Source organism: Falco punctatus (assembly GCF_963210335.1).
Source record: "Falco punctatus genome assembly, chromosome: 5".
Lineage (NCBI taxonomy): Eukaryota > Metazoa > Chordata > Aves > Falconiformes > Falconidae > Falco > Falco punctatus.
The window spans coordinates 90,887,233-90,912,192 of record NC_137584.1 but is presented as its reverse complement, the minus strand read 5'-3'; the positions used below and the strand labels follow the sequence as shown (position 1 = coordinate 90,912,192).

The 24,960-nt window shown below is 42.5% G+C and overlaps 1 protein-coding gene across 7 annotated transcripts in view; it reads left to right on the top strand.

Moving 5' to 3' along the window:
* The window catches only part of B3GNT2 (UDP-GlcNAc:betaGal beta-1,3-N-acetylglucosaminyltransferase 2), a 38,141-nt gene extending 13,454 nt beyond the window's left edge, over positions 1 to 24,687 (top strand). The window contains exons 1-3 of one of the 7 annotated variants that reach the window (XM_080388609.1): positions 264 to 1,679; positions 18,372 to 18,586; positions 22,224 to 24,687. In XM_080388609.1, the coding sequence (XP_080244735.1) occupies positions 22,233 to 23,426 (1,194 nt within the window). In that variant the 5' untranslated portion in view covers positions 264 to 1,679; positions 18,372 to 18,586; positions 22,224 to 22,232 and the 3' untranslated portion in view covers positions 23,427 to 24,687. Of the gene's footprint in view, positions 1 to 263; positions 1,680 to 2,007; positions 2,151 to 18,371; positions 18,587 to 18,630; positions 18,651 to 22,223 lie in introns of those variants that run through there. The other 6 variants (XM_080388607.1, XM_080388608.1, XM_080388612.1 and 3 more) reach the window with 6 other exon arrangements.
* The last annotated feature ends 273 nt before the right edge of the window (positions 24,688 to 24,960 follow it).

Sequence of the window (24,960 nt, the reverse complement as noted above, 5' to 3'; positions counted from 1 at the left end):
AGTAAGCATCCTGGGTCTTGGAGATTTTCTCTAGTTTGTTTCAACAGTGATGTTTGGCTAGGATTTGTAGTCTCATCAACTTAGCAAGTAAGCAAACAACAAAAAAAACAGAGGGTTAGTTACGAGTGAGTCATGCATGATTAGTATCATCTCTGGAGGGCAAATTTCCAAAATCTGGAACTCTCAGAAACTTGTTTACTAAGGGAAGCACTGACAGCCTAAGCCAGTACTTTTCTTTTCCCTCCTGGACTCAAAAAAAAAAAAAAAAAAAAAAAAAAAAGGCAGCTTTGTGGACCACCACATAAAGCTGAGCAAGTTGCAATTACCATTCTTAAAAAGGAGAAATGTTAAAAAAAGATGTGGAATAGCATTTTTCAGCGTGGCTGGGAGTCTTCCTATTTTGCTTGATGCCGTGTGGGGAAAACCAGAAGGAATGAATGTTGTCAAAAAGACATTTTGTGACTGCGACCAGCTATCCCTGTGACTAGAGGCTGACAGCCTGTAAAACTAGAAGGCATTTACTTCAGAAAACATGTTTTATTATTGCAAGAGGGAGGGAAGGAGGTGCCACCTCACCTCCTCCCGCCACCAAAGCTGGCAGACGTGAACGTGTTGGTGTTTGCCGGGTCAAACGCTGTTCCCCCCTGTGGAAATGGCCCCCAAACCCAGTGCCCTCCTCTTTGGGCGGGAGGTCCCGACTGACACAGTGGGTTTTGCAGCCAGCTCTAGGTGTCTGTGGACACCCGGGGGACACCGCCTCCCCCTTCTCGGGGTGTTTTACCTCAGGAAGCAGTGGAGGCGTCGAGGGAGAACATGGCGGGCCGGAGGCGGGGCTGCGGGCGGGCGCTAGGGCGGCAGGTGGCGGGCGCGGCGCTGGCTGCGCTGGGCTCGAAGGCGGCCCCGCGGGACAGGGGGGCGAGGCTGCGTTGCCCCACGCTGTACGGTGTCAAAGGCGGGGTGGTGGTGGGGAGGCTGCATCCTGCGGGGGAAGGAGCCGCCGAAGCCGCCGTGCCAGACCTCCGCCCGCCCGCTCACCGCCTCAGAGACGCGACAGTCCGGCAACCGCGGGGACAACCGGGACCAGAAGGGAACGCGGAGACCCCCGCCACGCCGCCCAACCAGCCAATCCGCTGCGCCGCCGGCCGGCAGGGGCGGGGCTTCGGCGGGTGCGCCGCGCTCGGGGCCCGCCCCGCGCCACGCCCTGCAGCCCCCGGGGCGGGGGGGCGGCGCGCGGGCGGCGGGAAGGCGGGCGCGCCGCGCCGCCACAGGGCAACAAGTGAGGCGCTTCGCTCCCCCGGCCGCGGCGTCTTCCCCGCAGCCGCAGCGCTTCGCTGGGCTGTTTGTCTTCCCCTCGCTCCTCTTCGCTGCCAGCCCCGCACCCCCCGCCGCGGGCTCGCACCTCCGCCGGAGCGCGGCCGGTCCTGAGGAGAAGAGCGGCGGCGGGACGGGACGAACCCTCCGCGGCCGCCCCGGCATCGCCCCTCAGGTGCGGAGCCCCCCGCCCGCGGCCCGCCGCAGCGGCTGGCGGAGCGCGGTGGCATGGGGCCGCGGTAGGGCGGCAGGCCGGGGGGGGAAGGACCCCCGCCGCGCCGAGGCAGCCCGCCGCCGGGCAGAAGCATGGTGGATGTGGAGGCGGCGGCAGCCAGAACCCCGGCGGCGACCCGCGGCAGCCTAGCAAGGTACGTGTGTGCGGGGGGCTCGGCCGGCGCTGCCCGCCTGGGCCGGCGGGGGTCGGCGCTGCGAGGGCGGCTGGGGAGAGGCGGGGAGCAACAACAACAACAATCATTTCTTCAGCTTAATTCGTGCCTGCCCTTGTTTTCCAGATCGTGAGGCTTTTCCTCCTCGTAGCTCTCAGCTTATTTTTGTACTGACAGCTACAGGCTGACGGTGGGGGGAGGCCGGTGGGAGATACGTATTTATTGGGGATTTTGGTTTTTTTCCGTTGTTGCTGTCTCCTCCCCCCCCCCCCCCGCGATGCGGGAGGTGACAGGCGGTGGCAAGGGTGGGGTTAAACCGCGCGGAGCGAGATCCCCGGCGCAGCGGAGCATCGCGGCCGGCACATGTTGCAACAAACTCGGCGCGGGGGGCAGCGGCGCAGGCTGCCGGCATGGGCGAAGCTTGGGCCAGCGCAGCCCAGCTAGCGACCGTAGGTTTTTCGTCGTTTGTTTTTTTTTTTAACAAAAAAAAAAAAAAAAAAGTGGGGAGGAGGAGTAGATGCTGAAACCGTGAGCTTTTTTTCCCGGGGAAAACCCTGAGGCGTAGCGTTGCTGCAGTACCGGGTGCTGCTGCAGCGCTCTCCCCGGCGGGGGCGGGGGGGACGGGGCGGCCGCCGCGGTGTCTGCGGGCGGCGGCGCTGGGCTCGCAGGGCCCCTGGTCAGCGCTAACCCGGCGGGTTAATTATCAATATCTGCGGCGTTGGAGCCTTGCTGTTAGGGTGTAGTGCTGAGGTGGTGCCTCTGAAGCGTGGACTTTGGTGAACCTGAAAGGAGGAGAATGTTCTTTTGGCTGGAGCCCGAATGTGTGCTCCTTCACGAGGTTATGCTTTTTAGTCCTCTAAACTTCCTGAGGCGTACTGTACCCGGTCAGGGGGGACTTGAGGTTACTCCCTGTGATCGTGGCCAAACTGCAGCTCACAATCCATTAGTCATCCTGCAAAAAATTACGGTGAAAGTTACTTGAGTAACCCTTTAGTCCCACTTTCCAAAATGCTCGGTGCTGTTGGAGTTGATTGTTAAACATTAATATTTAGGTATGCAAATTGAAAGAGTTTACTTGGTTCGGTTGTGCGGGGGGGGGGGTTTGCCGTTTGGTTTTTATTATTATTTTGGGCACAGAGAGTGGCTTTTGGTAGAGAAGCGTTCAATCTGGACGTGGAAGGATGCATGCATAAAATTACATGCTAAATATGTAATCTGAAAGTTGTTGAGGAAACATGATTATAGCATTCTCCTTTGAGGAAATTTCTGGTTAATTATTCCTCCCCTGTCTTAAAGACAGCCTCGCATTCAGTTCTCTCTTAAAGTTGCTTAGGTTGGTTTCATGTTCTTGCAGTTCCGCTTTTGCGTCAGATTTTCATGCTGTCTGCGGGTGGGGTGCAGGGAGCAGATGACACCCGGGTGAGTGGTACAGTTGCAGCTTTGTTCAGCTGGCTAGCCCAGAGCTGGCTGCTGGCAGGGCTACCTTGTCACCCCAGTGACCCAGCCTAGTGCCTGCTGGAACCACCGGAGGAGCTGGATTAGCTCTGAATTATTACCAAATGCGTGGAGGCAACAAAACGGAGAATCAGCTTTTCTCGTTCAGCAGATGTAATTTCTAATGTGTTTTTCCTGGGCCGTGAGGAATGTGAAAAGAGAATAGACTCTTTAAAAAACCAGTATTGCAATGGAGGTGAATTAAAATACAGAATGTTTGTCGTATACTGAAAAATATAATGCTTTCGGTTAGAATCAGTCTTTTGACTTAAAGGAAACTCTGACTTTGCTGCTTGGTTTGAACGTTTGACTTTCTACCTGAGATGTTGTGCGTTACTGTTGTACGGCTATAAGGAAGCTACAGACACTGCATACAGGGATCAAAAATTAGAATTTGTTTTAAGTAATTTTGTCATCTGTAAGCTGGTTTTGCTCAGATATTTTTTCTTGTTTCTTTTCCCATGTACTATAAATAGACAAGGAAAATGGAGGAAAACGAGGTACAGCAGCAAGGTGATGCAGCTGAAGGGACTTGTTTTGAAGCTCATGCATTAGATGACTGGGAGTGCTAGCTGGCTGTCCAGTACCCTGTCTCATAATAGGTACAGCTTGCTATTCTCCCTAGAGATTGTTCCTAATGACCACAATGTCACTGGTGGTCAGAAATTTTATTATTATTGCCTGATAGCTGCTTTTACATTTTTTCAAATACGTCTGGGTATTGAAGATGCTGCTGAGGGCAACAGGATAAAAGTAGTCCTTGCTCAGAGAGGCTTTAATGAAAAATGAGAAGTGGGTAAAGTGGTTTTGTGTTCTGTGCTGACAAATACATGCAGTTGTCTGCATTGAGAAGTTACCCTGTGTATAGAGCAAAAAAAATGCAGTGTTTGAGTCTTCATCTTGCCTACCCATCAGACTCCTGGGAGAATGAAGCCTTTCAGAGGAGTACTCCTCCATGGTGACTTGTCGATGCCAAGACACTTAGCAATTGTCATTTTACTGCCACCTGGTGCAGCTATTTTTGTAACAGGACCAGCTATGATAGTGATTTTTCCCGTTGACTGTGTGCAACCACTTGAAGAAGAACAAATGGTGGTGATAAAAGACAGTCTCTGTCAGTGCTGATCGTGTTGAAACATGGGACATAGTCATATGTCTGCTACCATAGCCAATATTGTCGTTATCACAACAGTCAAGAAGCAGGGATGGTTTGTCATAGATAATGTGTGCTTGACTGAAATCTGGATAGCCATGTTTTTCTCCAAATTAACTAAAGGAGAGGGAAAAGATTGAACAGTATCAATTAAAATCCTCATCCAACTTCTCTGGTAACTTGTTCTTTTTCAGCAGGTTACTTAATTTTTGGTAAGTATGCATCAAATTATCTTGTAAAAATCTTTGCTTCAGACAGCTTGTGAAACTTCACAGAGGTAGTTACTTGGTGGGCTTTCTCTGTGTGCTGTCAGGCTTGTGTGTTTTGATGGAAGGTGCCTGAGCAGCTCTGTCGGAAATGCATCAAGGTTTGATGTTCCAGGTCTCTGTATTTTGCTGGATTCAGTTGTTTCCTGCTGTAAAAATCTCATTAATTTCTTTTCAGTTGAAGCATCTGCACTTCGAATAGCAGGGCCTGGTAGGTTTGTTGTAGGTTTGCCACACAGTTTCTTAAACTGTTTAGTTCTAAAACTTGTCAAGGATAGGCCAGAGGGGGCTGGGGGAAAGCTGTTGACGAGAGTATACTTATTGTGGCAGCAAGGTTTTAATAAGATGTTTTTGTAGAGAGCACAGAATGTAGAAAAAAAGATGTATTTCATTAAAATAATGAGCCTTTTAACATGTCTGGTTTTCGTGTTAATGTTTCTAGAAGGCCATTAAGATTGATCGCCTTCCAAAAACTTGAGACGGTCTTTGTCCCTTTCACAGGTTGTCAGTTTGGGATTTTTTTTCCTAGTATGTTTTTATTTTCTATTACTGTACAGTAGAAGTACATAAGTAATTTTGAAGCAAGTAGGCATCCATTTGCTTTCAGATTTAAACTTAATAGTCTTTTTCACATTAGCTCAATTTTAATCCCTAATGGTTATGGTAAAATATTTTTAACCAAAGTGTTAACAATTAGTATAGGAAGGAGCTGCAGTCATTACGGTTGTGTGCATGAGGAATCACAAGATTAGTGTTTGATGTTTCTAGTGTGTTGTAGGCTATATTCAGACAAGTGCTTCACATGATTTAGAGAATTTATGCCTGTGAGTGCAGTTAACAAAAATTGCTAATGTAATCTCCCCGTTATGCTGTGTTCTGACCTCACAAACATAATGTGAATGTTTTTATCATTTTGCTACTACTTCACAGTTACGTTGCACAATCCTCATGTGTTTAAAACCCAGCAAAAAACAGCCGAGAAAAGATGATAATGAAATACAGGCTCTTCCCATCATCTTAGTACAGAGCGAACAAGTCTCAAACCAGAAGCTGGTGAATAAATATGTGGGATCTGGTTAGGCCCGTTTTGCTTTGCGCATAGGAAGACCTGGCTGGTATCTTTGGCTCGATCCTGCACTTCTCTTGTACCTTTCACCAGTTTCATAGGGCCTTCCAGGATTTAAGAGACGAGTAAGTAAACGGCCCCAAGTCTCCAGATCATGCAAAACCCAGTGAAAAGACTGGATCATTAAAACATCTTGTGCGAAAGAATGATTGAACTGGTGTCTCATGAGAAGTAATTAGTACTTAAATAAGGAAAAGAATCCCAGTGTGTGATGGGTGTGGTGCTGAGATTTTTAAAGGGAGAATTGATGAAACAATTTCATCAGCAGTTGGTTAAGAAAGCTTTGTCGTTTGAGAGAAATACAATAGTAAGGGTTGAAAAGCATTTAATTTGGAAGTAGGTTTGTTCATCTTTGTAAATAACTTCTGAAATTTAGCAGCTGCTTCATCTTAACCTCACAGATGAGTTACTCCGAAATTGAATTGACTAAATCACTCAATTTGTAAGTCAGCTACCTAAATCAAGCGAGCAGGAAATCTTGATATTTTTCTTTGGTAGAGGACTAACTTCGTTGGTTTCCCATAAGAGATTAATTCTCCGTGGTTTATGAGCGGCGAGTAGCGGTGCGGCATCGCGAGTTCAAGTGCGGCACCGAGGTGTGTGTGCATGGGGGAGGGAACATCCCGCTGCTGGGGGGGAGGGGGGCTGCCTGGCTGCGCCCCCGCGCCGCTGGCCCAGCTGTTGGCGCAGCTGGGTGGTGACCTGCACGGAGGAGCCCAGGGGGTGAGAAATAACCGCTGTGCTTGTCTGCGGGGCTGTGCGTAATGTCACAGCGAGCGGCGCAAATGCGGGGGTTCAGGGGCCGGGGGAGGATGGGCTCTTTAAATTCAGTTCCAGGAGCAGTGTGGCTGAGTGTCAGGCTGTGTCCTGAATTTAATGCTGTTTCATCTTGCTTGAGCAATGGTATTTTTTAATCTGATATTCGGATGTTAGAAAATGGTAACGGCTGTCCTTGGGATGGAGAGCGTCATTGCAAAATCTGTTGATCTGCCTTTGAATAAAAGCAATTAAAAGACATGCAGAACAGCTTAAAGTTGATTTACACTAAGTGGATGCTTCACATTGGTGTGCAGCTAACAGGTAGGGAAGATGTTTCTGCTTGGATTTAGCAGTCTCTAATGGGGTTAGGTGCTTATCAACCATTAACAAAAATGGGAGTTAGCTGCCTAACCTGCTTAAAGATCTTTTACAAAATCCTCCTGGTACTTATATGCATCTTCAGCTGCCTGAAACTGTTCTCATTTTCCTTAAACTTGATAGGACAGAATGAGATCTGTATCTTGCATTTTACGAGTTTGAAAGAGGAAAATGAAGTTCCCTAATTACAATTCCATAGATTTTCTGAACTCTAAATGAATCCTTCAGAAAGATAAAAAGCTTTTTTTCCCTCCTGTACTTGTAAATTACCCTTGAAACCAAAAGCAATTAAAAGTAAAAGTGTTTTTTCCCCACATATTTGCATTTTAAAATGCAGATTTTTGTTTGTAAACGTTTATTGAGTTCAGTGCTATAAATTCAGAGGCAGATCCTGGAATTCTGACCTGAATATTCAGTTTGAATTGACTTTTGATTGAGTAACCACATAACTCTTGCAGGGTAATGTGACTTGACATGGCTGAGAAGATGACTGTCCCAGCTGTGTATCCATCACCCAGCCACTGGCTGCAAAGGTAGCAACTCGTAGAAGTCAAACTGAAAAGCAGTGTCTGGTTTTTTTTAACTGAAAAAGGCAGTCAGTGGTCATCAGGGGCAGTAACTTCATCAGGCATACCAAGTTAGACCCTCCTTGCTTTTGAAACAGCTTTTGGTAGTGTGGCATGTGTCTGACCGTCTAACACAGGCAACAAGACAAAGTAGAGTTACGGTTTTGATGACTTGAGGTATAGTGTTAGAGGACAGAATTGCTAGTTGGCTAGAATTGGATGCTCTCTATGCCAGCATAAAGGTAGCTGGAATATGGTTAAGGCTGTATTAATCACTGGTTTTAAGCTGAAAGAGATGTCAGGAGGAGATGAATTGTCTTGTTTGTGGAAATTATGGTTATCTGCATCTTGAATAGGTATACTAATCACCTTTTTTATTTCAAATACAGCACAAAAGTAAGACTGTGCCTGCCCAGCAGACTTTGTCTTTTTAAACGTTCTTTGAAAATATCAGTCAGGGTTGCAGTGTCTTGCCCATTCTTCATTACCAGAACTAGCATTGATCCAAGTACTGATATCTGGGAGGAAGGTAGTTCGTTATCTACTTCCTTGGTTTTCTAGTAATTACAGGAAGATAACACAATAAGTCAAAACGAACCCCTTAAACAGCAGACCACACTAGGAGGGTGGGTCATGCTGGTTCAATAGCTAACCCACTGACTTGATTACAAAAAAAAGTTAAGGGAAATTCAAACCTCAGGGTGTGTCTTGTTAGGGTTGAGGTTGCCTAAAGGCTGGCTGCTTCTTGGAGGACCAGTGTTGGTGCTTGTCTGGCCCTGCCTGTGGGACCTCTGTGGGTGAAGGCGGGAGCAAGATCAGAGCAGTGTCAGGGCTGCAGCGGCAGTGTGCTGGTACGTGAAAGCTTACGCTGATGAAAAATGGGATCTGCTGCGGGTCTGCGCTGTGTGCGTCTTCTCCTGCACTGTTACTGGTGTTCGTGCAGCACAGCAGCAAGCAAGTCTGGTGGCATGAGCTGGCTGAAAAGTTACCACTGCTTTATTGTTAGTTTTTGGTTGTCCTCTGTAGCTCCCTGAACTGACTTGCCACAGTCATATCGTTGTAAAGGTTGGATAGGACTCTGCAGTTTATAGGGGAAGGAATGAATTACAGAAATGTCAGCCATGACTAAAGCTGTTTTAAACTGCTGCAGAACTGTATACTCCCTGACTTCCCCCGATTTGTAATCAATGTGATGAATGACAATTTTCTTCCAAGCAGTATTTTTCTGCTGCCACTCAGTTAAACCTCTTCTCTTGATTATTCATAATTTACTATTTGTTCAAGCAGGAGTCTTTTCAGAGGTACTGAAGTATGGTAAGTCAGAAGCTGGCACCTCTGAGTTATTCCTAACAAATTGCACAATGTCATAATCCTAAAGCTTGAACTGACCTTAGAATGATGTGATTTTTATTTTTTGTTGTTGTTTTTAATACTGGATCGGGAAAACCAGGTCACTCATCACTACCATGGGCCCTCAAAATACTGAGGTATTAACCTTTAATGTTAGTTTTTATAGCAAGTTGAGTTCTTGCCCTCAGTTGTCAGTATGAAATCTCAGTTACTAAAAAGAAACCCCAAAACCAACAGCCCAAACGCTTTTTACTTCTAAACAAAGAAATCAAACTTTATCACAAGTTTTGTTTGGATGTTTTATGTGCAGTTAGGAACACCTTCATAGACTTTTAATGTGGCTGCAGGTATGCCAGTAGAGCATGGTAATATTAGCAAAATGTACTAATTTGTAGGGATACTGTCATGGTTTAAATTGCCTTATTATAAGTGTGGTGTTCCTGTGGAGCTCTGTTTTTTTTTATCCCTGTAGAAAATCATGACCAAACTCAAGTAGTTTATAGCAGTAGAATTGGAATATACATTAAACTTGGGATTGAGTTTGCAGAAGACTTTTCATAATGACCAGAGGGCTTTTCTTGCATATTTCTTGATCTTCTATAGGAACACTTGAAACAATTCAAATATGAACTGAACGTTCTTTCAGACGATCCAAGGATTTAACATTAACAGGTTTAAAAAAAAAAACAAATTTAGGCCTAACTTGCATTGATTTAAATAGGTACACAATATTTAAATATCATCTTAATTAAACCCAGAACTGTTCTGAGACACACCTATAATAACCAAAATTACCGACAGGATTGGGATGTTCAGAGTGATTTACTGGTAGCTGACTTTCTAATTGGATGAAAAAATACATCACACTCCAGTTGAAGGTTTTGTGACTTTTATCACTTAGATTCAGGGTTGGGTATGTTTGATTTGAGATGGAAGAGATACCACTAGATCGCCACTATCTGTAAGTATTCTGTCAGGCAGGAATTTTGCATAAACTGGTTTTAATGAAGTTAAAAAAGTTTTTATTGCCCTTTGTAAAGGTAACCTGATGGGAACATTGTGGGTGTTGCTGCAGTATTTCTAAGCAGCAATATGAAGTCAACAGAACTCTGGTTTCATAGATCTTACTTTAACTAGCGTACCTTAAAAGGTGACATTCTTAAACTTCTCTTTCCTACTAGAGGGGCTAGAGGGAGGGAAGCACCTGGAAAATTAGTTAGAATGGTGACAGGAAACATAGGAGTAGTGTAACTTACTCTGAAGATTTTGAGATTCTGATATTCAGAACTTATCATTCAGCAGTAAATGAAAGGACTATTCAGTCTTAATACCACAGTCAAATGCTGCTAGCAGTGGTCTCGGGACAGCAGTCAAGTAGGCTATTAGGGGCAGGGAATTTTGTTTCTTGTTACGCTTTTACAAGCTTCAGCATAGCAGGGATTTTCCCACCTTTTTCTAGCAGCAGCAGAGTTTCATCATAACATAACTGTTTTGAGCAGTGCCTTTAAATGTTCTGTGTTATCTGATTGCTTTGAGAAGCAAGACTGCAGAGAATAAACCTGCTGACATTAGGTAGTAAGTACTCTGAGAAATGTAAATGTAGTGCTCACAGATCCCTTTGGATAGCTGCAGGGTCTGTCTGCGTGGCTCCTAAAGGAGTTGGCTTCAGTGATAATCTTTTTGTCTGCTGACAAGCTTGTAGGATGTTCTTACCTAATGAAGACTGATTCTTAATCCATGTGATTTGGAGTCTTGGTGATGGAGCGTGGTCAAATCTGGCTTACACTGCAGAAGAACCTTGTTGGAACGTGTTCTCTTTACTTGGTTGTGGTTGTGTGGCTTGGATGAAGTTTGAGAGAGGCTGCAAGTGGAGTCCTGCTTTGTTCTTTCGCTTCAGAATGATAGCTTGTGTGGTGTGCACAACGACTTTATTGTCTTTGTGCCTTCCTTCTGTAGTAATTGCACGGGTTTTTTTGGAAGCAGCTGCCTAGAGTATTTGGAAGTTGTCCTGTGGATCATAGGAAACAAATGAGATGGTATAACTAACATATTAAAGCCATTTTGGTGTATTTACATGGTGCCTGATGACAGTCACTATCTACCTGTGTGCAGAAAAATATTTACCTGTTCTGTAGTTACTATTGTAACTTCTATTCTGTAAGCTGACAGTGGTTCGCAAAACAAGGCTGTGAATTACAGTTCTAGATTGTATGTAGAGAAAATGCCATGTGTTTTATGTACTGCTGCACTTAGGATTCTATAAAGCATGAAGTTATGTTCTCTTGCGTTTGTCAGATTTGTGTGTTGTGTAATAACCTTCATGAGATGTTCTTACAAAATCATTGTAATTTACAAAGTAGTAAATGCATTGGTGATGTTAGTTCCCACTTTACGGGTTCTCTGAGGCTATTCTTAAATTGCTGCACTCAGTCCACCTTAGGAAACATAATCCACATAGGCTTCTTGGAACAGCACCTGCGTAAAATGGTAGCTCCTGTAGGAATGAATGAGAAGGGAGGTGCTGAGATACGGATTATTGCTTTAGTGCTTGATAAAGTCAGTCAAATTTCAGAAAGACATTATTTGATTTTCACTGTAGGTTTTCCTTGGCTGGTGGCAGAAGTTTGGGTTGCTGAAAGTAGTTTGCAGGCCTCACTTTGGTAATTAAAACAATGGGCCTTGTGGGATACTACATGCCAATGTTTTAAAGATTTTTATTCCAGCCAGTTAATTACCATTGGATTGAATAGTACATGCTCATTAGATCGTCTTGTTTTACCCAAGACTAAAGAAATTAATGACTAAAAAACAAAAACTGAAGAGTTTCTGTAGGATACTGGATTAAGTGCCGCATGGAGTGAGAAGTTTTCTGCCTGGGGAAGCTGCAACAGTTTGTATCTCTTCCTTTTTTAACACCTTTCAGTTGGAAACCAGGGTTTTTCACCTATCTCTGTGCAGACATATGTTTAGTCAACATATTTTTAGAAGCTTGGGTCTAAGCTCTTACCCTGTGAGTGCAGATGTGATGTGCCAAATGAGTTGAGAATGAACAGTGCAGTTATTTTCTGAAGTCTGTAGGTAGTAGCTCCAGTATTGCCACTGCTGCAGTTCTTGTTGTAATTGCCACACACACACACTGGACTTTGAGGCATGTCAGTGAAGCTGAGTCATTATTTCAAAGCAAGAACAAGAGCATATTTGAAAACCCTTTTGTAGGAATAGGGCTACAAATGGGCTGTCAGGGAAGGGGGGGACAGTGGGGAGCTTTGTCCCTGTGCCTAGGTAACTCCAGGGCTTGAGGTTTGGAGGTTATTTTGCATAAGAGGCTTCAATTGTTGTGTGTCAGTTTCAGACTTGAAAAGATGGTGGTGAGTTTCTAACCTGTAAGATAAAGCAGGGTGAAGATGACGAGGAACCAAGTTTATTATCGCAGCTACTGTAAAGCTACTTTGTGAAGCAGCTGAGTGCATGGATGAGGGTTAGGTGGACTGGAAAATGGTGAGTAACAAGGAAGCAGGACCTTTAAGGCAAAGGGTGAACTGAGCAGATGACCATAAAAATGCTTGTTTCATCGGAAGACTGGCAGCTGTCTAACAATTTTCTTTCACACTGGCAGTTTCAGATTGATTTTATTTGAGAATTTTACTACTTGTTTTCATCAGCCCATCTCAAAAGAGAGGGGCAGAATCCGTTTGGGAAAAGAGTTACGGCATGGATAAGATGAGCAAAGTAACTTTTAAAGTGCAGTACAAAAGTGATTAAATCATCTAAGATTCTGTGCACAGTATGCTTCATTCCCTTAAATTTTAAAGCGTGGTCTGGGAATAAACAGATTAGTCAAGTGTCATATTGGGAACACTGAGGCTTTAGGGCCAGTTAATCTTTTTACCAGACAGCCAAAATAAGTGTTGATTAGTGATAATTTTAGTGGTGAAACTTGTGGATGCTGGAAACAGAGAAGATCCGGCTTCATACGAGTCACCTGACAGTGATGGCTTTCCTGAAAAATTAACTGGCAAAATCTCAGCATCATCCACCTGCCATGAGGGTCTTGGACAACCAGTTACACATGTGGATGTTTTAAATGAGAAAGCTTTCTAAGCTAAGGGGAAATGCCCTGAGATGTGTGTGGGAAAGAGTTCTCTCAAATTTTGTGGTTATTTCAAAAGTAATTCTCTCTCCTTATTACATTTAGCAAGACTGAGTATACTGCCTGGCTTGTGCCTTATACCAGCTCCCATTGATACACAGCTCTAAAATAGTCTGTACCAATTTGTATTTGTGAGCTTTAAGTACTGCGTGCTTTTTCTTCTTGTTGCCATATCAAAAATGACCTGGGGGCCAGGGGAGCAGAGACAAAGTTAGTCAGAAGTGCAGAATAGTTGCAGAAGTAAAATGACTAGGACTTCTTATTGCGGCAAAGATGGAACAGAGGACAGATAAAGGTTTGTTATATAGCTGGTATGGTAAATGTACATAAAGAAAATAACAGCATTTTTTTTATGTTGAATTTTCTAAGGGTTCCTCTCTTGTGTGGTTATAGAATAGCAAGTCATTCCAGTTTCTGTCTGTGTCAAAAACTGAGGAGTTCATCACCAGTAGAATTCAAGTTGAAAATATAAATGGGTTCAAAGAGGGATTAGACCAAGTGAAATTAGGTTCAATAACAGTAATTAAACATGGTTCAAATGAAATTCCTGGCCCTCTTAATACTTTATAACAGAAAACCAGGGGGTGTGTGGGTGTGTGGTTTTAATAGAGAAATGCTGCACTGTTGCTTTTTTTGGGGGGTGAGGTTTTTTGTTTGTGTGTTGGGGTGGTTTGAGCAAAATGTGCAAGTGTGCTGAAGATAACTAGTGGGAAACAGAATAGATTGGCTTCTGTTCAAGCTCTGTATAGCTCTTTATGCCTTGGCCAGTATTTTAGGAAAACACAAGCACGTCCTTCTCCAGTCTTGCAGTTTACTTGGATCTTGAAATTCCATGCCCAAGTTGCACTGGTTTCTTCTGGTATTAAAATATTGGAAGAGCAGAATTCCTCCCAAGACTAAATAATATTCTGAAAGATGGCTCAAAGCAGGTATATGCAATTAATTAAAACTAATGTTAAAATAAACATCAGCTGCTCTGAATTTCATTGCACTTTTTGATGCTTTGTGTAGTGTGGTGGTGTTTTGGTAACTTTCCTCCAACTGGAACGCTGTTTCAAACTGTAGTGTTTGAAGAACACAGAAAAGAGACTGCTATTCAGTGGAGTTGCAGTAGTGTGCTTCTGGAGAAGCAGAGTGCTGGTATCTGTTGAGTATTTGCCAGTTCTTAAGATGTTCTTGATAACTATTGTGTAAAAGTGGACTTGTGTAAAGTTCTGAGGGGAAAAAGAGACACGATTGTAGTTGGAAGAAAAATAGTGTTGAAGTTTCTTCAAAGCTGGAAATGGCACAGACTTTTTGTAACAGCTTGGGGCTCTTATCTTCACCTTCTGAAACTATGTTGTTGCTCAATCCAGGAATCTCTTTTGACTCACTGAACAGAACTGAGGTATTAGGAGCACTGATACATCTCACAGGAGGTTAGAGGGACTACAGATGGCTTGTGACATATTTAATTTTAAAATTATCTTCAGAACTGTAGTGTCACTATTGCATGCACTGTTGCTAGCGCTGCCAGCAGTTGTGCTGCATGTACAACTGCTATAAGGATATCTGGCTTCAAAATGAATGAGATCCAAGTCTGCTATAGCCCCAGTTATAGCTAGTCTCTGCAAAGAGAGAAAGGTGGTAGTATCTGTTAGATACCTGAACTACAGCTTGGTTTTGCCAAGTCTGTGATAGTTTAGCCCTGAACCAGTAGAGTGGTAGGGGCAATACTTGCAGGTAATAAGGATTGTCTTATCTTTTGTCAGTCCCGGTAAGTAAATGGACTTTTAGTGCTTGGGTTTGGCAGTCAAATAATGTAGGCATGTTTCTCAGCCCACTTAAAAAAAATACAGCATAACTCCTGTCCTCAAGTAGAAGGTACAAGTATTTGCAGTTAAAGGTCGTGGCTTCTGTCAGATTTTAAGGAGGTGGAAAAGTTAGATGGTTTACCTTGTGTCTGCACAATTTTTTCAAAGACCGGTGTTATGTGACTGTTTACACCAGGGTGTAAGTATAACATTGTCATGCTATCATGCTAGATAGCCTCTTGTTAGAGGGTGGAAGGGAGGATAATGGATCCACAACCACGAGTCAGTTCCTGGTGTGTTGTCATCCTTGCTGAAGAGGGGATGTCTGTCTGCTCCCCTTCTCTCTGCTGTGCGCTTTCACTGTAGCTGCTGTGGTGTTTATCTGGTGTGCATCTCTGGTCATTGTTAGTTTTTTTGCTGGGTTAGTGATGTGAACTGATGTATGGAGAGGCCTGGCAGAGCACCAGAGCCAGTGCAAGGGAGGGATTGGGCCTGAGTTCTTGGAGTCAGAAAGGGTGGAGAAAGCCTCCATCAAAAGGAGGGGTCAGGCGGTTGGATCAGTTCAGCTGCTTGTGGCTCCACAGCCTGCAACTGCTGCAAGAGGTGAGGGCTGAGGCAGGTAGTCTGGCTGATTGAGTTGGTTTTCTTTCATTGTGGGGTTGTATGAGCGTGCCTAGGTTTGGTTTAGTGCCTTGAAGCACAGATTTGCTACTATGGCTGCATGTGCTGCGGAGCACTGTGCTGGTGCAGGAATGCTCATGCGGCTGTATGCAGTGTGGGAAGGAAGCCACCTGAGGTAGTCCGCATCATGTTATCTGGTGTTCCTTTCCCAGGGGAACTGTTAATTGTCAGTGCTAAATATTCAGGCTGTTTTATGGGAGTTCTGCTTTGGGTGGTTTGCTTAGCTGCAGATCTGTATGATATGCTGCTGTTTAGACTGCTCACTGGTAGTCACAGCTTGTTTTTACTGCTATTGAGCTTTCATGTTGAGACTTGAAATTATGCTTTTACTGATGAATGATATTAAAGAAAGAATGTTGTAATAGGAAAGGACTGGTCTTGGAGTGAAGAAATTGATGCTTGGTACATCTAGAAATGCCATTTATTTTTAATATTTTTAAACAGAACTGTAACCTTGAAAATGGCTGTGGTCTTACCCGTCTCTTGCTCTCTGCAACTTTCCTCCTTTCCATGATGAACAGGAGTGCTGCATTTTCTCCATCTTGCTGGAAGCGTTGTGGGTAGGTCTGTGCTGCGTGTGGAGTGCGGCACAGGTCACTGCGCTGCCTCCCGAACACAGCCCAACGCCTTGCGCTGCTGAGGGTTGTGCTGTAGGAACCTGCTCGCTGACCTGAAACTGCTTTTAAGGGGTCCTTGCTGAGTAGTGTAGCGTTGCATCGTGCCTGGTGGTGGTAGGAAGTTACCCCTTTATTTGAAAGGGAAATGATAGAGCCCTCTGCAATAAGAAGTAATACCTTTTAAGGTGTTAAGTTTTAAATAGTCACCAGCAATCTGTCTTGATTGCATGATTTATCGTGGGCCTCAGTACTTAATACCAACAGCAAAGTCATCTTCCCTTGTCTTAAGACACATGCAGTAGCAGTTGATTTCCCTTTTGTAGCTGCCCTCTGAGGGCTCGTTCTTCAATTCCATGCTATAGGAATACCCTTGCTGCAGTGCAAGGGGGAGCTTGGGATAGATACTCATCTCTACAGAGGGTGGGATGGTGTGGAGAGTGCTGCAGGAGAAGCTTCAATGTACAGCGACTGGGCATCTTAGTAAGAGGCTCTGCTGGTTAGGAACTTAAATTAAACATCAATAACAGTCAACAAATATGATCGGTATTTGTTGTATGACTATATGGTTCTGTGATACTCGGCTTACAAAATAGAAACCTGGAATAAAAGAAAGTTCTACCCGTTCAAGAGTGATGTTCCTGAAGTTGTCTTATGATACCTCAGTTAATGTGTAAGCAAGTAGTTAATCCTCTGGTATTTTAAACACTCGGTGGGTGTTTTGGTGTATATAAGCAGAATTATATAAATTAGCTACAAACTCGGTCTGACTTTTCAGGAAAGAGTTTGGGGTTGTTTTTTTCTGTTGCTTCATTGCTAAAATTGGTAGGATTTGCTGTCAAAGTTTATCTGTTTGCCCCTTACTTTCATCCTTATCAATACCCTCCTTTGTTTTGATGGTATTTCCAAAAGAGCACCTGTGTGTCATACCTTGAAGGTTTTTACCATCTATGTAACATCTCCAACTCAAATGAAGTAGTGCCTTGCTTAAAAACTGTGGGAAAGGAAAACTACCTCATAGTTCAGGGCAGTGTCAAGTATCTGCCAAAATCTAAATGTTGAAGCAAGTTCCAAGTCTTTAGAATTCCTGTTTGGATTGATTATAGGCTGCACTCAGACTGCAAATCTAGGTGTGTTTGTCTTGACATCTTGCTGTAGAAGACTAGTTAGTGCACTGTCAAATCTGCTGTCTTCTGTTGCTCTATCCTAGGAGGATTGCTTTTTCTGAACATCTATGTATACTTCAGTTTTTTCACCACTTTGCAACATCTCCCTCTTCCTTCTGCCTTTTTGTCTCCTATAGCTATACCTCTGTAGAGGTTTTGGGGTTGGTTTTGTGCGTAGCAATGTCTTCGTAGCATCAGCTTAAAAAAATAAAATTGGGACTGGCATCACTTGTTTCACATGCTAATTTTGTGAGGTCATTACAGGGAATGGGCTGTAACAGGGCTAATCAGAATTCTTCTGCAGGATCCAACTCCAATGTGAGAAATTCAAACTGATGTATCCCATGTGCCCTTAGTTAGGAGCTGGTACACTTAGATGTACTTAGACTTGACCTTGAGCTTGGCCTCCTCCAGATGTAATCCTTCTGTCAGAAGGCATCATAGCCCCTGTTTGTGTGAATTCTTGCTGCCAGAAAAGACTGCCTCTTGTATAAATAATTCCTGGAACTGGATGGAGTGTGCATTTTTTATATTTAAGAAGCATTTGGATAGTGCTTTTGTGGATATATGATTTAACTTCTGGGTTGCCCTGTGTGAAGTCAAGAGTTGGACTCGGTGATCCTCATGGGTCCCTTCCAGCTCAGGAGAGTGAATCTGTGTTTCTCATTTCACACCAAGTCTTCTAGACTTTGGAATAGGTTCCTTACAGGCTTTTGGAATACATTCACTCTTGAGATAAAGCATAAAATAATACAGTTTAAAAACAAGTTGTGCCATTTTGCATTAACATTATTTGGACTTCAGTGTTTTTGGGTGTTTGGAATCTTTTCTTGTAGCGCATGGCTTCTTTGTAATACCTGTTTTCTTCTTCTCTTGTGGTTCACCTTGTTTGCTGCTGCCAGTTCCCACCGTGAAGCTGTTTGGTTTTTTTTTCCCAGGTTTTGCTGGCTTACCTTTTCCATCCATCTCTTGACTCCAGTGCTGCTTTTGTGGCTCCGTAAATCTGTTCCCTTCTGTGAATACCTTAGTTATGACTGCAGTGAAGTGTAAGAGTGGAGTGGAGCTGAAGAGGGCCACTCCTCCCTCTTCCCCTGTTGTTTCTTTCCAAATACTGTGTCTGTAGAGAACATTGGTTTATCCAGCATATGATTAATGTTAACCTTTTTTTTTTTTTCTAGCAACATGGATGTTTTCTAAAGGCTTTGAACAAATGGACTTCATGTATACAGTGATACTGACATATAACTAACTGCACAGCTGGAAGTTGCATAAGCAGAAATGTGATGATTTGTACAAACCTGAACTGGTTGCTAAAATGGTCTTCATATCAGCGTAGCTGAGAAGTTGAAAACGGGCATTGAAAAACTGTGTGTCAGATCACCTTTGAGTGTAGGTAACACTCTTCACCTTACCTGCTGAAGCTGGAATAAATTTCTGCAGGATTTTCCATTCCTGAGGTTCTGTGTGTACTGTGATTTGCTTTACCAATATGTAGTGTTATTCTTCCATTCTGCTTTTTATGCTAGCTAGCTAGCTAAGTGTTCTGGCCTTTTCTTTTTTAACACTTAAAGCAGCAGGAATTTTTCAAATAAGAGTATTGCTTTCTACTGCTCATCTCGGTTCTTCAGCAAAACTAGTACAAGAACTTTTCCATTCTCAGCAGTCAAAGGAGGTAGCTGGGAATTGTTGTAATGTTACTGCTCATAGAAGAAGCCATTACTGGGATAGGAGAAAGTTCCTGTGATCTGTCTGGATTGCTCTAACTCTGCGATGCCGCTCCTTAGCAAGCCGCCCAGCACAAAAATCTCCGTCATGCTGGCACTTTGGTTAGTTGCTGCAGTGTTAGCAAAGCAGATGAAATAGTGAGATTTGCCTTGAGACATGGGCTGTGGGTGTTTACTTGGAGAGAAGAAAAAAAAAAACCAAACTCAAAAAACAAACCACCACCCCAAAACAAAAGAAAAAACCCAAAGTGCCTGCTAGCAACAGCATTACAACTGCAGTGCATACACCTCACGCCCCACCCCCATTGTGATGAGGGTGGTAATACTGCGTTTTGTGATAAATGCAGTTCACTTGATGTGAAATTGCCGAACTGGCATTCTTCTTTTGTCAATTGCTGTCTTCAAGTGTAATGGTTAAAGCTAAGACATATTAATTGCAAGGTGGAGTATCCTATTTCAGTTTATAGAAATAGCCTTTCTGGAGTCTGATTAGTTTTCTGTTTGCTTTTAGTTCAGGAACCTTGATCTAACGCTTTGAGCAAGTGTTTAATACAACCTGTGTTTGGTTTAGGAAAAGGACACTTCAACAAAGCAGGTTTTATACCTTTTTTTACTTGGTAGCCCTTAGTATTGGTTTTATACTCTTAATGAGTTATATTCTTAACAAATTGATTAAAAAACACATGTTGATAGCTTTTGGTTACAGAATAATGCTTTCATGCAAAACTGGGGTGTGTTCATGTCTTAAAAATCTTTTTTTTATAGATCCATTTTTTTATATTGGATGTCACTTCTTTCTTAACTTTCCTCAGAAATACTGATTTTTATCACCAATATTAGATAGCTTTTTAAAAAGGAGACTGAAAATTAGACTAGAACTAGTTACATGTGGGACTGACAGCATTTACTGTGCTTTATATGATGGAACCGCTGTTGTCTTGCCAGACTTGTACTTTTTCTGATGAAAAGTTCTACCAAGTCTCATGGTCAATGGAGCTTTTTCTGTGTAGAATCCCTGTCTCGTTTGCTGCAGGGGATTGCACGGCTACAAGCAAAAAACAGGAAGGTTTTGTAGTTACAGAATTTGAATGCTTACCCAGAAGACGGTGATTTGAAGGATTTTAAGCGATTCAAATAAGGTCTTTGCAAATGGTGTCTTGTGGTGTTCAGAACATTCTCGTGCCAACCGTTCAGATGACTTACAGAGGTGTTGAATACTCATAACTTAATAGCTAGGCGCTGTAACAGATGAGCGGTGTAGTGATGTCCTGGAAAATCAGGCTCTGGCTGAGCTCTTGACAATCCTGAGTTTATTAGCTATTACTAGGAGGGAGCTTCTCACCCTGTTGTCTGGGGAGGGCTGGGATCACAGATCAAATACCATGTCATTTGTTCTAGCCAGAAGTGGGATAAAGGACAGGGCAGGTAGGCACTGATGTACATGCTGAACTGCATGGAATAGTAGAAAAAACAGGATAGCTACTTCTCCAGGACTTTTGTGTGTCCTGAAAGGGAAATAAGGAAAAATAGTATATAGCGGTGTGTTTTTAGTGGAAGCTGCTGCGACAGTTGAAAGAAGGTAATGTTTCTTTGAACTCTGTGTGGCCAGCCAGTGCTTTGTAACAGTTCAGCTGTTCAGCTTAAATGATGACAGTGATTGCAAGTATGTTTCTGTCCGAGGCATGGAAGAAAACTAAAATTAGAACAGCAAACTCCATGGCTGGCTGAGAACAGGACATAAAATAAAATAAATCTGGCTTGAATGTATACAAAGATGCAGGTGGTATGTGAGGTCAAATGAAGGAAAGAGTAGGGATTTTACTGAGTAGTCCATTGTTTCTAGGAGTGGCTTTTTATTTAAATTCAAAAGTACTCCCTCCCCCCTCTTGGATTTAATGAGAATCGGATTGAATGAGGAAAAAAGATAACTGCTTATTTACCTGCTTTTTTTCCTGTTAAACTTTGTGTTTAACTTGCTGAGGGGTAAAAGAACGTAACCAGACAAGACCTAAGGGTCAGTGTAGCTGAGGTGTCTGGCAGTGGCTGGAGATAAAAAGAAAAGAGCAGCGAGTACAAGGTGTCCTTCTGAAGTGTACCTTCCTGACTGCTGTCCTCCGTGACTTCAGGACCTCTTAAGGCAGCGTTTACAGCTGGGCTTTTAGCAGTGATTATGAATCTTTTATTTCACTAGGTTTTTCTGGTCTTTCAGTAAACATTTATACTCCTGGCAAATGAAAGCATCTTTGACAATGAGTTCTGTATCTGACTTAAAGTTAGTCAGACTGTTATTCATTCGGAATTATTTTCTAGTCTGACTTCCTGATTTAGAAGGTCTTGTTGGAGTCTGTGTAGCTTGAACATAGATACGCCCCTGGGCTAGTAAACAGTTTGCTGAGCACTACTTCAGAGGAACCCACTGTTTGCATGTTGCTCCTGGGGAAGAAAGAGAGGTTGATCCATTTTTGTGTCTCGGTAAAAATTGGAGATAGGTCACAGGATAACCTTTGCTACAACGGAGAGGTACACTTCTGTTCCTGGTCTTGCATGTATGGGAAACGGTTTTTTGGTTTCTTTTTAGTTTATCTTTCTTTTCTAGGAATAACTACACTTTCACTTTCTGCTGCCATTCATTTCCTTTTCCAGTTGGAGAGGAAAAAAAAAAATAACGAACGCTCGTGTTCTCTTTTGTCTGCAGAGATCTGAATACTAACAGTGCAGCTGGCTGGTTTTGTCAGTCTCTCTCCCAAGGAATAGCCAAGTGAAATGGACAGAAACTAATTGTACGCTTTAAAATTCAGCTCTGCCCATTATGTAGTTGGAAGGTATAAGAGTGCAAGTATAAAAGCTTGAAATTTAATTTTAAAATAACTGACCTTATCGTATAGCAATTTATTCTATACCCTTAAGCTCACCTTATTAGCAGGGAGAAAAGTTTCTCTGCCTGCCTTTGCCAAGCTGAGGGCTCAGATTCTAATTACTATACAGGCAAGTGTTTCAAGGAGACTTAAATGAGGAGCAAAAACTGCTGGCTAATTTAGACATGCTGTAAAATGCTGTGTAAAATTCCTCAATAGCAATTGGGAATTTTACATTCTTAACAGCCTCTTTGCTGATGAAATGCCAAACCACTACTGGCTGTAGGTGTGCATGTGTTATAGATAGATTAGTTTTTGCTTTTTTGGGGATGTAACCTTTTTCTAGGCTACTAATTTGCACATTCTTCATCTGAAAATAGTTAGCATTTTTATGAGATCAAGAACATGATAGGAAGAAGGCTAAATATCTGTCAATTTTTTCTTTTTCCAGATATGAGAAATGAGTGTTGGACGCAGAAGATTAAAGCTGCTGGGAATTCTGATGATGGTAAACATTTTTATTTATGTGATTGTGGAAGTCTCAAAAAGTGGCAGCCAAGAGAAGAATGCAAAAGGCCGTGTTATTATACCACACAGCAAATTCTGGAGAAAATACACTCCTCACAAAGCTTATTGGAACAAACAGCAACAGAAGCTTGAACTGCTTTACAACCCTATTCTGACCTTGCTTTCCAATATGACTGTGGAAGAGAACTTGGTTTCTAACTCAAGTGTGCTCAGTTCCTGTGACCCTGACCCATGGGTACCTTCAGAGGTTAGTGACTTTGCAAGCTTGCCAGACAGGTTTAAAGATTTTCTGCTTTATTTGAGATGTAGAAATTATTCATTATTAATGGATCAGCCAAACAAGTGCAAACATAAACCTTTTCTGCTGCTGGCTATTAAGTCACTTACACCCCATTTTGATAGAAGGCAAGCAATTAGGGAATCCTGGGGCAAGGAAATAATATCCGGCGATGTGACAGTCAGAAGGGTCTTCTTACTTGGACAGACCCCACCAGAGGATAATTTCCCTGATCTTTCAGACATGATAAAATTTGAGAGTGAAACCCACCAAGACATTCTGCTGTGGAACTACAGAGACACTTTTTTCAATTTAACTCTGAAAGAGGTGCTGTTTCTTAAGTGGGTCAGCAGCAGTTGTGCAGATGTCCAGTTTATATTTAAGGGTGATGATGATGTTTTTGTGAATACCCATCAGATCCTGGATTACTTGAAGAGCTTATCAAAGGACAAAGCCAAAGACTTATTTATAGGCGATGTGATCAAAGATGCTGGACCTCACAGAGAAAAAAAATTGAAGTACTACATCCCAGAAAGTGTTTATGAAGGTTCATATCCTCCATATGCAGGAGGCGGTGGGTTTCTGTACTCTGGTGATCTGGCGTTAAGGCTGAATAACGCATCTGACCAGGTACTTCTTTACCCTATTGATGATGTTTATACTGGAATGTGCCTTCAGAAACTTGGGCTTGCTCCGGAAAAACACAAAGGCTTCAAAACATTTGATATTGAAGAGAAATACAGAAATAACATATGTTCCTACACAAACTTAATGTTAGTACATAGTAGAAAACCTCAAGAAATGATTAAGATTTGGACACGCTTGCAAGATCCACACTTAAATTGTTAAAGTAATGTGCATAAGTGTCTTAAGTCCAAATAACTTTCCAGGTTTGGGTCTGACTTTCTTGGTGGACCATTGAAGCTCTGTTTAATAGTTTAATTTTCTCTGGAAATTTTTTCCTGTACTTTTGAAAATGGGAAATATAGTAAAATTTGAGGGGATGGCTTGAAGACTTGGTCCTGACTTTTCCACTGTACTGGTAGTCATTATGTTTCAATATTTGTCTTAATTTTAGAAAGGACTTCAAGGATGTAACTAGCTGTCAGTGACTGGTTAGCTGTATTTGAAACAGGGATTGCCTACTACAGCGCATCTTTCATTAACTGTGATGGTGGAAGACAATTTTTCCTTGAGTAGTGTTTGTGTGTGGGTGTGTGGAAACCACTGTAAATTGAAAATTCAGAAATCGGAGGAACATAGTTTTACTTTTAAGTATGAAACGCTCTTATGAGACTTTAAATACTGAATTTTTTTAATTTATGGTTTTCAGTCTTTTTTGCACCCCAGAACAGTATTTTCTCTTTTACTTAGTCATCTTTCATGCAAAGCGAGCCTGTGTCTGAAGGGACATACCCTTTTATTAGGTGATGCTTTTTTAATCAAAAACAGCATAATACTGCTTGAAACACCCATAAAAGCTGAATATATAAGGAAAAGGAAGAACAGGTTTTGTCTGGGGCTGGGCAGTAGGTACAGTCAGGTCTGCCCCCTGCCCCAAGCATACATGAGGTAAAGCTGACTTGTTGCTCGTGTTACTTACGTGAAAAGCTACTCTGGTCAGTCCTTGTTTTCTGTTTTGGCACTAAATGTGGTCAGGTAGCTTGATTTGATGCAAGTAACTGAAATTGCACATTGCTTACGAGAGCATGGTTTGGATCTCTCCTGTAAAGCGGTAGCAAATCTAGAATTGTGCAGATCCTGAGTTTTGAATTTTGAAACAAACTTTGCAGTTGCATGATATCTCATGTAGAGTTAAACATGTTCTCAAAACTCTGATCATTTTCTCTATTTCCACATCTTGCTTGTAAGAGTTATTCTAAATAGTGGTTGCTTCCTTTGTATATGTAGAAGTGCCTGTCTATTTATTGTTCAGATGGAAGACCAAAACATTTTCTTAAATATATTTTGTGTAACATTTTATTTGTATAGTGTTGTCACTCAGATATTTAAATAGAGCATGGTATTTTAAATATGTGAGATGTGTAACATGTTGAATAAAGCTAATTGTTATTTTTGAATTTGAAAAATAAAATGTGATTTAAATATTTTTTGTAATGCTTCATTTGAGTCGTAATATTGACTTGCAGAGCAGTTGCACTCTACTGCGTGGCATTTGGTAACAACACATTGGAGAAGTTCAGAAACAAAAGGCTTTATTTGGCAAATTTCTCTGATGCTTGTGTAGCAGGCTATCCAGAAAATGTTGTCACAGTTGTACATGGGTTTGGTAGATGCTGTAATAGATGGACAACTCTGGCAAAAGCAAGGGAACAATAAGTGCCCTAGGAAAAATAGTATGTACAAAAATAATTGCTTGAAC